This window comes from Phaenicophaeus curvirostris, chromosome Z (assembly GCF_032191515.1).
Source record: "Phaenicophaeus curvirostris isolate KB17595 chromosome Z, BPBGC_Pcur_1.0, whole genome shotgun sequence".
NCBI lineage: Eukaryota > Metazoa > Chordata > Aves > Cuculiformes > Cuculidae > Phaenicophaeus > Phaenicophaeus curvirostris.
Window position 1 is genome coordinate 36610144 of NC_091431.1, and position 13507 is coordinate 36623650.

Consider the following 13507-nt stretch of genomic DNA (forward strand, 5'->3'; position numbering starts at 1 on the left):
AGTTAATTGGAAAAAGCCATTGTGAATATTTCAACCACAACGGAAAAACTAAATAATCCTACAATGGATGCCCTTCAGGGGCTCCATGTAGAAGTTTCTTCTTTGAGTAAAGTGGTCTTAAAAAACTGAATGGTCTTAGACTACCTGATAGCCAAGGAAGGGGGGGGGTGGGTGTAGTAATAAATCAAACTTGTTCTTATATCAACCAGGAAAAATGGGTTGAGACAAATATAAACCAAATTTGGAAAAAAAACTAGAATCTTACATATGGTAACTCAGGATAACACCTCATGTGGATTCACTAACATTTGGGAAAAACTTACATCCTGGCTCCTGAATCTAAACTGGTTGAGACAACTGTTTACAACAATAGTCAGCATATTGGTTTTGGCAATAATGATCCTTATTCTGATTAAATGTTCCCTGTGGTACTGGAGACACACATAGTACTTAGAAGAAACACCAACTTTGCCAGAAATTAGAATCAAGTAAATATTTTGAAAATATGTCAGATAAGGAATCTTTGTAGTAAATATTAAGAGAATTTACTAACTTTATAGAAAAGGGGAGATTGAAAGAAGGGACTAACACTAAAGGGGTTAACAGAATAGCAATAATTGAGCTGAAGCAACTGAGGCTTAAAGAACAGCAGGATAGAAGCTGCTCACACAGGATGACAGTTGTTTAGCTAAAGCAACATATTTCTATAAGCCTTTACGTAGGAAGGGGGCTGTTGCTAGATGATTTCTGATAAGCAGGACAAGTTATCTGGAACTGTGATAAGAAGGGAAACTAACACAAGAATGCCAAGAATCCAGAGAGCATGCGCACAGACTGAAGTGAAAGCAAGTTAAGACAATTGGCCTTATGCCCGAGACCTGGACCCACGACCACTCGACCACTCGGCACAAACGGGAAGAGACCCTTCTCGAACTCATTATAATAAGAAGCGAGGAAAGGTTATGAATATGTATAGGCTTTTTTTTTAATTTTATGAATATGTAACACTTTGCTGTATAAAGCTGAGACAAGTTGTGACGGTGGGCACACTCGATTTTTTTGACAATTTTCCTGTGGGTCTCAGCTCTGAATAAACATACCTACTTTATAACTTCATAAGCTTCAGAACCACGATTCCGCGTGTACGGTTGGTGCTCTGGGCTGCGAGGGGGCACTGCCGGCTCTTGTCCAGTTTCTCGTCGACCCGCACCCCCCAAAGTCCTTCTGCTGCTCTCAATCACACCACCCGCCATCCTGTACTGAAAACGGGGACTGCCCCGGCTCAGGTGTAGGACCGTGCCCTTTGTCGAAACTTACGAGGTTCTCACAGCCCCAGCCTGTCCATGTCTTTCTGGGTGACATCCCATTGCTGTGGCAACCGCACCGCCCGCACACGCCACTGCTGCCAGGAGCCAGGCCCCGCCGGCAGGACCGGGGGCGCCCCGGGCCCCGCGCCGCACGCTGCCCCTGCGGCCCCGCGGAGGAGACCCCACACGCGGCCAGCTGCATCAAGGACGCGCGCGAGCCCGCGGGCCCCGCCCCGGCACGCGGGGACGGGCCGCACTGAGCGTGCGCCGCGCGCTCCGCCTCCTCCGCACCGCGGGGCCGGGCGGGGCGGGCGCCGGTCGGAATCGTGCGAGCCGAAAGCTGACGGACTGCGCCCGATTTCCTCTCCTTCTTTTTTTTTTTGGTATCTTCTGCAGCGGGCGGCGTGGCTGGTTCCGCGGCGCTGACGGCGGCCGCCATGAGGCACCTGCCATACTTCTGCCGCGGGGAGGTGGTGAAGGGCTTCGGCAGGGGCTCCAAGAAGCTGGGCATCCCCACCGGTGAGTGCGGGGCGGGCCCGGGCCCGGGACGGCGGCGGCGGGGCCCGGGGCGGCGGGCGAGGGGCGCCCGGCTGCCCGCGCAGCTGCGCGGCCGGCAGGAGTCGCTCTGTCTGTGAGCAGGAAGGGCTCGTTCCGGGGTAGCTGTGGGCTGGCCGCTCTTTTTCTGCGTTGATTAGTCGTACGCTCTTTCATGTTGTTTTTCCCCGTTTTGTCCACTTAATCATCGAATGATCGTCTTGGTGGTGTACCGGGTGCAGAGAAGTGATCTCACGCACGGTGGTGTCGCAGCTTAGAAAATAGCTGTTCACATAAACGTCAGATTAGAACAAGACGGGGAATAAAACACTGGGAATACATGTGAGGAAGGAAGTTCAAGAGGGATAGTGCAGAGTTTAAAACTAAAGCCAGCGGACTTGACCTACAAAGAAATTGATTTTCTTGTTACTCGTGTCCGTTTTAGTTTTCTAAATTCAAATAGAACATAAAATCGGTAGGAAAAGACCTTCGAGATCATCGAGTCCAACCGTACTTGTCCGCTGCTAAATCAAATCTCCATGCACTTCATCTACTCGTGTAATTTAAGTGACTATTGGCGTGTCTTAAGCAGCTACTGAAGTCAACAGTCATGTTGCACCACTCCTAGCAGACAGTGAAATTTTATGAGACCAGTATTGAGGTGATAGATCTGTTAATAATTAATTAACATATGTTAATAGTTTTGTGGTTTTCTCTTGCCTGTGTGTGAGTGGTGTATTGATGTCAGAGAGCAGGGGAGGGAAGTTGTTGCTATTCGTGAGCTTTCACGAAAAATCGGCAACTGTAAATTCTTTCAAATCAACTTGATGTCTTGCATGGAGAACACTAGTCGTGGGAAGCAGAAGTAGGATAATTTTGAAAGTTATATTCGGTCAGAAGGAAATTTATTTTACTGTAGATATGTAGATTTCAACGAAAATTCCAGAAATGCACAGATGCCTCTGAAAGGCAACTTGTACAAAATTGAATGGTGATTGAATCATAATTTCATATATTTGTACAAATATTTTATTTAATAAGTAATTATTTTACTAACAATTAAATAGTTCTCAGATGCTATTTTACAGAACAGAAGAAACTTGATTTTTTTTCTTTCACTATATTACAGCTGAGTTAGTTATCCTAACAGTGAAATGCATTCTGACAGGGTATATTACTGCAGAAGAGAATATGTGTACCTGTAAATCATAGTATACATGATAACTCTGGTATTACTACAGAGACTGTACTTTATGAAGCTGTTTTGCATTTAATACTTTGCCAAATGGCACACTGCATCATGTTCATCATTATCAGTATTATGGTTATAACTAGTATGTAGCTGAGGTTGGCTTTTAAGTATTTAAAGATTTTGTTATGTCCTTGACGTACACAAAGTCACTCACACTTCACACTTTCTAAAATTTTTGCAGCAAACTTTTCAGAGCAAGTAGTTGAAAGCTTTCCATCAGATATGTCTACTGGTATATACTATGGATGGGCCTGTGTTGGAAATGGAGATGTGCATAAAATGGTTTTGAGCATAGGATGGAATCCTTTCTTTAAGAATACTAAGAAATCAGTGGTAAGAATTTTGCTTTGTGGGGGATTTTTATTTATAAAGGAGCCAAATGTTGAATTTAAATAAGTTATGCTGAATTTGATCCATAAATGAGATCTAGAAATTCTGTTTGCTCTTAGAAGTGTGGTTGGTCTCTGTATCATACATGCATATTCTGAAAAGAAAATACTCCTGATAGCCAGAGAGCTGTGGGTCAATGAAATTTATTTTCCTCTTTCTATTCTATCATTACTTAAATACTTCAAAAATTAAAATTCTGTGGTATTTCTGAAATAGTGGTGCTGGTAGCTAACTGAACATGAGTTTGATAGATGCGTTGATTTTACTGGTTATGAGAGCCTAAGCATGAGATGGAACAAATTAGTCTACCATTCTCTGCAATCTGTCTGCATTTCAAATAAGAGGTGTTAGGGCATCTTAATTTGTAATCACTTTCCATTAATTCTTCTCTTAAATGTTGGAATCTATACACGAGGTGCTGTGGCTTCATATACAGAATAAATATACTCAAAGGTAGATTGTAAGTAGGACAGAGGAGTTGAGTTAAAATCCTGAGCTGCAATGGCTGTGTTTTTTGGGTTGTTGTTTTGGTTTTGGTTTTTTTTGCTGTCAGGTGCTGGTGCTTTTTCTGAGTCTTAGAACTCTGTTTTAATTGTTAAGGACACTTTTATTTGGGCATGAACCTCTGCTTCTAAGGTTCTGAGTGTTTGGAGAGTCCATAATGTGCTTGTCTTCCACAAATGTATACTATTAAAATTTTTTGCGGGTAACTTTTCTGAGCAAGTAATCAAAAGCTTTTCACATGATATCTCTGCTGGTATATGCTATGGGCGGGCTGGTATATATGAGGTGGAAGCCTGTCTCAGTTCACTCCTTGGATTTTTTAATTTATTTCCCATGTGAGCTGGTTGTAAAAGCTCTCCTTAAGCCAACTGTTTCTATCAAAATCTTTATAGTTGTTAGGATGCATCAACTTAATGATGAAACACTGAGCTTTGTTTGTAATTTGCTGTCTTGGAAATCTTACCTCAGAGAAGTGGTGAAGCGTGTCTCCTGAGTAATGGCCTTTTTTTGTTTTTTTTCTGTAAGAATAGTCTTAAGTGAGTAACTTTTCTTAAATTCCATGCAAAGTACAGTCCTCCTTCCTAACGTAAGCAAAAGCCTTAGCCTTTTAATCTTGCATTATACTTGCTAAACTGAAAGTCTGTTTTATTGGTATGTGTTGGAAAGGATATGAATTAGGGATATTAGATGTACAATGAGGGAGTAAAATTCAAAATTCATCATAAATGCAAACTTATTTCTCTTCCTTTAGGAAACACATATTATCCACACCTTCAAAGAAGACTTCTACGGAGAAATTCTTAGTATACTCATAATTGGATATATTCGACCGGAAAAAAACTTTGATTCCTTAGGTCAGTATTGCAGGTCTCCCTCAAACTAGTCTCTTATTTGTCTTTTATTGTACAGGCCAAGTACTGTGTCTTTACCGTCTGTCTTTCCATAGTGAGATGTTTTATATGTTAACCTCTGAAATTTCAGTAAGATGCTTTTGTAAATTGAATGTACAGGTTGGTTTAATTAAAAAAACCAGAAATATATCCCCACATCTTCCAAAGTATCACACTGAAAGACTGTAATGTTGTCTCACTTGTCTGACTAATTTTAAAATCATGGCCTTGTTGCCAGAGCATCAGTCTAGTCTGTTAATTTCTCTTTAAAATGCAGCTCAGTTAGAAATGAAACAGTTCATAAAATTGTGTTGATCTTTTCATAAAATGTCTTTTGGAACAAGGAGAGGGTAGTGCTGATAATAGTGAAAAACTCAGCTCTGCCATAGTTTTTGGTTTTGGTTTTGGTTTGGGGTTTTGTTTTGGTTTGGGGTTTTGTTTTGATTTTGTTTTTTAAAAGAGGCATTTTAATAAATCTTGCCTGTCAAGCCTTGTGGAAATAATTATATTCTGTGATTGTTGTCTATCTAGTATTCTGTGATACACTATTTTCACTTGCTATTATGTGTTCAGAGTTCAAACCAACTTTTAAATATCCGTGTTCTTACCTTATTCAGAGGCACTCATTTCAGCAATTCAGGAAGACATTGAAGAAGCAAAAAGACAGCTAGATTTACCAGAACATCTTAAACTCAAAGACAACAACTTCTTTCATCTGCCAGAAGGCAAAATAATGAACAACCATTGAGCAAAGCCATGCTGCTTTTTTGTATTTCTTTCTCCCTTTTTCTTTTCCTTCCCTATCCTGGAACTTTTATATTTGCACTGCTTTTGTGGGTACTTTGTTGTCATATATCTGTTTAGGTAACTGAGGTTGCAACCAACCATAGAAGATAATTTCAGTTTTCTTGTGTCAATGCATTATCAGTAGAAGGCTGGCTTAGGTCCTTGCAGATAAATTGTGTATCGTAAAGTTACTAGTTTTTCAGAGGTCTTTGCATGTGCAGAACGTGAGCAAAGTTAATTGTGACCTCTTCTGCACCTAAGGTATGGATGTCTCTTCCTGAGTGAAGAGAATCATAGAATCACCAGGTTGGAAAAGACCTCTTAGATCATCAAGTCCAACCATTCCTGTCTGCCACTAAACCATGTCCCTGAGCACCTCGTCTACCCATCTTTAAGTACCTCCAGGGATTGTGACTCAACCATCTCCCTGGACAGCGGGTTCCAGTGCCCAGTGACCCTTTCTGTGAAAAATTTTTTCCTGATGTCCAGCCTAAACCTCCCCTGGCGGAGCTTGAGGCCATTCCCTCTTGTCCTGTCCCCTGTCACTTGGGAGAAGAGGCCAGCACCCTCCTCTCTACAACCTCCTTTCAGGTAGTTGTAGAGAGCAATGAGGTCTCCCCTCAGCCTCCTCTTCTCCAGGCTAAACAACCCCAGCTCTCTCAGCCATTCCTCATAAGGCCTGTTCTCCAGCCCCCTCACCAGCTTTGTTGCTCTTCTCTGGACTCGTTCCAGAGCCTCAACATCCTTCTTGTGGTGAGGGGCCCAGAACTGAACACAGTATTTGAGGTGCAGTAGTTACATATACTTTCTTTTAAAGAAAGCTGCTGCTTCTTCGGCAGCACCTGGCAGCAGGACGGTGAGTTCTGTGGTGGGGTGGACTTTTTGAGGCGGTGGGAGCTTCCCAGAGCCGGGAAAATCCCAGAAAAAAAACCCAGGCGGGGGTCCTGACAGCCCCCACACGCTGGTCCCGCGCGGTGTCTGACGGGAGGGGGCGGTCCCGGCAGCTACCACGGGAGATTTAAACTACGCCCCTGGGAGCACCACGACCTGAGGAGCGTGGCAAAGAGGTGCGGGGCAGTTTGAGCGGCAGTTCGAGCAGGCAGGGCGCAGAGAGGACCTAGGGAATAGGCAGAAGACACCGAAGACCATGGTGGCCACCCGGCAGAAGGTTAAAGCTGCTCCGTGTGCTGCAGCAGGCAGGGTGGATGCTGCCACCCAGACGGAGCCGCAGTGGGTGCATGCAGCTACCCAGACCCTGGGCTGCAGGCAGTGCCCACCTCCCACACTGGCTCGTGTCTCTGGTACTGGCCCGTGCCTCTGGTACTGGCCCCACTTGTGAAAGCTGCGCTCGAGTTGGGGAACTCCTTCACATGGTGAAGGAGCTAAGAGAGGAGGTGAAGAGGCTGAGGACCATCAGGGAGTGTGAGAGGGAAATTGACCAGTGGAGCCGGGCCCTCTCACTAGCTCAGCAGCCTGCTCGAGCTAGTGTGTCCGAACATCATCCACCTGCAAACTGCATGGTTGGGGGAACAAGAGATGGGGAGTGGCAGCAAGTTCCTGCCAGAGGAAGGAAACCTGCTCCCCTCACCCAGACAGCAAAGCCCCAGATCCCCCTGGCGAACAAGTACCAGGTGCTGCAGGTGGAATCCAGCCCTGAGGATGAGGATGGTGGCTCCCACAGCGTAGAATCCTTCCCTAGGCTGCACCATTCTCAGAAAAAGATAAAAACATCCTCCATCAAGAAGAAGAGGAGGGTGATTGTTGTAGGGGACTCCCTCCTAAAAGGAACAGAGGGACCCCTTTGCAGACCAGACCCGCTCCACAGAGAGGGAGTCTGCTGCTTACCGGGTGCATCAGGGAAGGAGGTAGCTAGAAAACTTCCTTCCCTGGTCCACGAGACAGACTACTATCCTCTGATAGTATTCCAAACTGGTAATGACGACCTAACAAACAAAAAGGCCAAAGCCATCAAGAATGGCTTCAGGGCAGTTGGGAGAATGATGGAGGGCTCTGGGGCACAAGTAGTATTCTGCTCCATCCCAATGCTAAATAGAGAGGAGCGGGAAGCCAGGATGAAGAATTCGATTAATACCTGACTCCAAGCCTGGTGCGAGGAGAGGGGCTTTGGCTTTTTTGATCATGGGGTGGCTCACGCACCCCCAGGCTTTCTCGCTAAGGGCAGGACACATGGGTCTCCTAGGGGGGCTAAAGCCCTTGCTAGAAACCTAGCCAAGCTCATAAATCGAGCTTTAAACTAGATGTGAAGGGGGAGGGGGTTGAGTCCAGGCTAGACAGGAATGAGCCTGGAAGTGGGGAATTGGTGATTGGGAGAGGGTGCGCGGGTGAGGACCACCAGTACCTCACCACACAAAAAGTGGGGGAGAACACACCTCGGGGTGTTAAGGGAGATGCAGGCACTCTGGTGTTAACTACTCCAGTTACCAGGCAGTTGGGAACGAACCCTGTTCCCTCTAGGAGGCCTGAAGGCTCAGCAGCTCAGCTGAAGTGCATTTACACCAATGCATGCAGCATGGGAAATAAGAAGGAAGAGCTGGAAGCTGTTGTAGGGCAAGGGGCCTATGATGTCGTTGCCATCATGGAAACGTGGTGGGATGACTCATATAACTGGAGTACGGCTATGGTGGGGTATAAGCTTTTCAGGCGGGACAGGAAGGGTAGGAGAGGAGGTGGGGTAGCCCTCTTTGTAAGGGAGGACTTGGACACTGTTGAGATGGATTGTGGCGATGAGGAGATTGAGTGCCTGTGGGTTAAAATCAGAGGAGCCCACCAGAAGGTAGATTTTGTGATGGGAGTGTTACAGACCACCCAGCCAAGGAGAAGCAGCTGATGAGCTCTTCTATAAACAGCTGCGGTCAATCTCTAGATCAATGCCTCTCATTCTTGTGGGAGACTTCAATCTGCCTGATATCTGCTGGGTGTACAACACAGCAGAAAGGAAGCAGTCTAGGAGGTTCCTGGAGTGTGTGAAAGACAACTTCCTTGCACAGCTGGTGAATGAACCACCAAGGGAGGGTGCCCTCCTGGACCTGCTGTTTGTGAACAGAGAAGGCCTTGTAGGGGATGTGGCGGTAGGTGGACGCCTAGGACTAAGCGACCATGAGATGATAAAATTTTCTGTTCTAGGTGAAGTGAAGAGGGTGGTTAGTAGGACGGTAGCATTAAATTTCCAGAGGGCAGACTTTGAACTCTTCAGAAGGCTGGTTGGCAAAGTCTCATGGGAGACAGTACTCAAGGGCAAGGGAGCCCAGGAGGGCTGGGAGCTCTTCAAAAGGGTGGTCCTAGCAGCTCAGGAGAAAGCCATCCCCGTGGTCCGGAAAAAAAGCCAGCAGGGGAGAAAGCCAGCTTGGTTGAATAGAGAGATCTTGAGGGATATCAAGAAGAAGAGAAACGTTTCTGGGCTCTGGAAGAAGGGACAGGCCTCTTGGGTAGACTACAGGAGGGAAGTGAGATTGTGTAGGGAAAAAATCAGAAGGGCTAAGGCTCAGCTAGAAATTGGATTGGCCAAGTCAGTGAAAGATAACAAAAAATCTTTCTACAAATATATAAATAATAAAAGGCGGACTAGGGAGACCATACAGTCCCTATTGGACACAGAAGGAACAACAGTAACAGGGGATGAGGAAAAGGCTGAGGTACTTAATGCCTTCTTTGCCTCAGTCTTTACTTGTAAGGAGGGTCGTTCCGTCTGTGTACTAACCCAGGAGCTAGAGGAGCATAATGAGGCTCCCGTGATCCAAGAGGAGGTGGTCAGAGCCTTGCTAGCCCGACTGGACAGCCACAAGTCTATGGGGCCGGACGGGATTCACCCTAGGGTATTGAAGGAGCTGGCGGATGTGCTGGCCAAACCCCTTTCCATCATCTTCCAGCAGTCCTGGAAGACTGGGGAAGTCCCGCTGGACTGGAGGCTGGCTGATGTTGTGCCCATCTACAAGAAGGGTCGCAGGGAGGATCCAGGGAACTACAGGCCTGTCAGTCTGACCTCAGTGCCAGGGAAACTCATGGAACAGGTGATCTTGAGTGCTATCATGAAGCACATGCAAGAGAACCGGGTGATCAGGCCCAGTCAACATGGGTTCACAAAAGGCAGGTCTTGCCAAACTAACCTGATCGCCTTCTATGACAAAGTGACTCGGCTGCTGGACGAGGGAAAGGCTGTGGATGTGGTCTTCCTGGACTTCAGCAAAGCCTTTGACACAGTTTCTCACAGCATTCTGCTTGAGAAACAGCCTCTGGCCTGGACAGGCACACACTCTCCTGGGTGGAAAACTGGTTGGATGGCTGGGCCCAGAGAGTGGTGGTAAATGGTGTGAAATCCAGCTGGAGGCCAGTGACAAGTGGGGTTCCCCAGGGCTCAGTGCTGGGTCCAGCCCTGTTCAATGTCTTCATCAATGATCTGGATGAAGGCATCGAGTGCACCCTTAGCAAGTTTGCGGACGACACTAAGCTGGGTGGAAGTGTTGATCTGCTGGAGGGTAGGGAGGCTCTGCAAAGGGATCTGAACAGGCTGGACCGCTGGGCAGAGTCCAAAGGCATGAGGTTTAACAAGGCCAAATGCCGGGTCCTGCACTTGGGGCACAACAACCCTGTGCAGTGCTACAGACTAGGAGAAGTCTGTCTAGAAAGCTGCCTGGAGGAGAGGGACCTGGGGGTGTTGGTTGACAGCCGACCGAACAGGAGCCAGCAGTGTGCCCAGGTGGCCAAGAAGGCCAATGGCATCTTGGCTTGTATCAGAAACGGCGTGACCAGCAGGTCCAGGGAGGTTATCCTCCCTCTGTACTCGGCACTGGTGAGACCGCTCCTCGAATACTGTGTTCAGTTCTGGGCCCCTCACCACAAGAAGGATGTTGAGGCTCTGGAGCGAGTCCAGAGAAGAGCAACCAAGCTGGTGAGGGGGCTGGAGAACAGGTCTTATGAGGAGCGGCTGAGAGAGCTGGGGTTGTTTAGCCTGGAGAAGAGGAGGCTGAGGGGTGACCTCGTTGCTCTCTACAACTACCTGAAAGGAGGTTGTAGAGAGGAGGGTGCTGGCCTCTTCTTCCAAGTGACAGGGGACAGGACAAGAGGGAATGGCCTCAAGCTCCGCCAGGGGAGGTTTAGTTAGGAAAAAATTCTTCACAGAAAGGGTCATTGGGCACTGGAACAGGCTGTCTAGGGAGGTGGTTGAGTCACCTTCCCTGGAGGTGTTTAAGGCACGGGTGGATGAGGTGCTGAGGGATATGGTTTAGTGTTTGATGGGAACGGTTGGACTCGATGATCCGGTGGGTCTCTTCCAACCTTGTTATTCTGTGATTCTGTGATTAAAGGAAAATGAACTATTATAGTGGACTTTTAAAGTATAGTATGTTGGAAACTGTATTCCTTAAAAGTCCATGAAAGACTTTGACAGTTGGATTTTTTTTACATTTTAAAAAAGGGGGATGAAGGGAGAATTTTTTTTAAAGATTTGAGGCACTCTTATTATATTAATGTCAATTTTATTTTACTTCTCTTTTAAAAGAATAAACAAAACCCACACTAATCAACTGAATATATTGTCAAGATTATATTTAAAGAATAGATTGTTGCGCATCCTGTTCCTGTAGCTAAGCATTCATGCATAGCCTTCTTTAAAATTGTTTTTTGCCTGTAATTTCATGTTTGTTGTGGAAAACATGGTGCCTTAATCTGGTTGTCTGTATAGTACTTTCCTATAATAAATGGTAACTATTGAAAATTCATGTCACTGGTTGTAGAACCACTGTGCTACTGTTAGTGTACAATGACAAAGGGAAACCTTGAAAAACTCTTGAAAAACTTGAAGAACTTTTATTTTGCTCTCAAATCCTAGCTGAGGTATGATGAGGTATATAGATACACTGAATGAATAAACTGTTCTTCCTGTGTCTTCAAATTAGAGAAAATGTTATTACGTTCATTTGGCTGAGTGTACCTGTCCACATTATTTAAGAGAAGATGTTATATATCAACTGTTTAAGCTCAATACGTAATTCCTAGCACAGTATAAACTTTTTGGATGGTTATATTTTTGTATTATACATAATATATTTATTTCAGTTGATATTTCTGCACTGTACAATTAATAAAGGAGCTCTAAATGACAAGTTATCCTTGTGGTGTAAGATTTCATTTCTTTTGCTGTGCCTTGCAAAGTTAGTTGTCTTGGTCTTACACAAAGCTTTGTCGGGGTGGCTGCCTAAAAAGCTAGACTTGACAGAGAGAGTACTGACATGTTATTCGGCCTTCCTAGTAATCTGAAGACTGGCCCTGTTCTGGTGGCTTTTGTGCTTTAGTCAGAACTTGTAGGAGCTAATGCCTTAGAATTCACAGCCTGAAACCCATAAATGAATTTGTCTGTACACTTTCTTCCAAAAATTTTTAAAGCTGCTTTGGATTCAGATGGAAGAAGCTGTATTTTAATGTGATGTTCTGCTTCAACCAGTAACTATTCATCTAGGCAGTGCAAAGATTTATCTGCTACTGCTGAAGGGAGGTTCAAGCCTCTATCTTAAAACATATAAGGTGGCTCTGTCCTCTTTTGGGGGAAAAGTTCTCGTATTTTCACTCTTGGCAACTTTATATGCAGACCTTTACATAACCTCTGCCTAACATGACTGAATTTACATCAAGAAATAATGTAACATATTGAGGTGGTGAATGAGGTGGGGATTGGTTTGGGGTTTTTTTCTGTGTCATGCAGCAAGTTCTTTGCTGTAGGTTTGTATCTGTCCTAAATAGTGAATTTAACAACAGGATGCCCAGAATGGAGATGTGGATTTAAGAGAGAAGTTCTTAAACACCTATGTTGTTCAGGGCTTTTCTTTAACACTCAGCACTATAATTTCTAAACACCTAGATTTTCGACTTGTTTTCTTCTGCACTTAAAGCAAAAATAAAAATTATCAAAATGCCTTCAGATGTCTCTTGTAATGAATATGCTTGATATAGAGGTATAACCTTTTTTCCCACGTGCTTTTTCTGCAGGGAGAAGTAAGGTGTGACTAACAAGCAGAAGGTCTTGCTTGCTAGTGTGATGCTTGAAAAATATATGTTGTTTACTATTCCAGAGGAACATTTGAGTAGATTTGTGGTCTCTTTTAGCTTTTAAATGTGCTGGAGCTCTAATTATTATTAATTATCAGTAATAATTGCAGTAATTATCTAATGAAGAGTATAACAAGTTAATGATCTCTGTCTTGATATACAGTGGTTGGGGGCTAATTTTAGCTTCTTTTATATGTTCTTAAGTTCACAGTTGGTTCCCTCCTTCAGTGCTAAGATTCATAATTGAAAGAGGAAGGCACAATTAAGTGCAAGCAATGAATACAGTAAGATTTTTATTTGGCAATTTGGTTTCCTAATTATGAGAACCTAGGTGAGGGAACCGGAAAATTTGGAGCTGAGGACAGTATTAAGTGGGAAGAAAGGATACAGCAAAATAATTGGATGGGAATTTTGGTCACGACACATGCAGTGAGCAAGGATGTAGGAATTCGAGGAAAAAAATTGAGGAAGAACAATTTTAACATAATGGTTGTTAGAGAAGTGTAGAACCTGATGAAAAAGATGAGTCCTTGTCTAGGTGCTGAATAGATAATATACAAGGAACAATAAAATTTCCCTTTTTAATACTCAATTGAATGTGTAATATAAATCTGCAAAGTCATGCAAAGAAAAAAATGTTGCTCAAAGAGGTATGCCTCCTTCTTAAACCTGTTCTGAAAAGGGACAATGGAAAAAGGTTGTCACTGCAGCTTACTTTAAAATATTACACTGTACTAGAGATATACCTTCCATTGTGTTCACAATTAATGATCTCTTGGGAAAAT

General features: G+C 44.6%; 1 protein-coding gene across 1 annotated transcript; it reads left to right on the plus strand.

The window, feature by feature from the left end:
• Positions 1 to 1602: 1602 nt before the first annotated feature.
• Positions 1603 to 5702, plus strand: RFK (riboflavin kinase). Its single transcript, XM_069879891.1, has 4 exons — positions 1603 to 1826; positions 3275 to 3426; positions 4739 to 4841; positions 5495 to 5702. Exons 1-4 carry the CDS (start codon positions 1745 to 1747, stop codon positions 5623 to 5625), a joined length of 468 nt encoding a protein of 155 aa, XP_069735992.1. The 5' UTR covers positions 1603 to 1744; the 3' UTR covers positions 5626 to 5702.
• The last annotated feature ends 7805 nt before the right edge of the window (positions 5703 to 13507 follow it).

What these genes read in the sequence shown, in the direction of transcription:
- RFK (XM_069879891.1), top strand. Translation starts at nt 1,745, where the DNA reads ATGAGGCACCTGCCATACTTCTGCCGCGGGGAGGTGGTGAAGGGCTTC. An exon ending in GAAGCTGGGCATCCCCACCG is followed by an intron (nt 1,827 to 3,274) that starts GTGAGTGCGGGG and finishes AAATTTTTGCAG; the next exon opens with CAAACTTTTCAGAGCAAGTA. An exon ending in AAAAAACTTTGATTCCTTAG is followed by an intron (nt 4,842 to 5,494) that starts GTCAGTATTGCA and finishes TACCTTATTCAG; the next exon opens with AGGCACTCATTTCAGCAATT.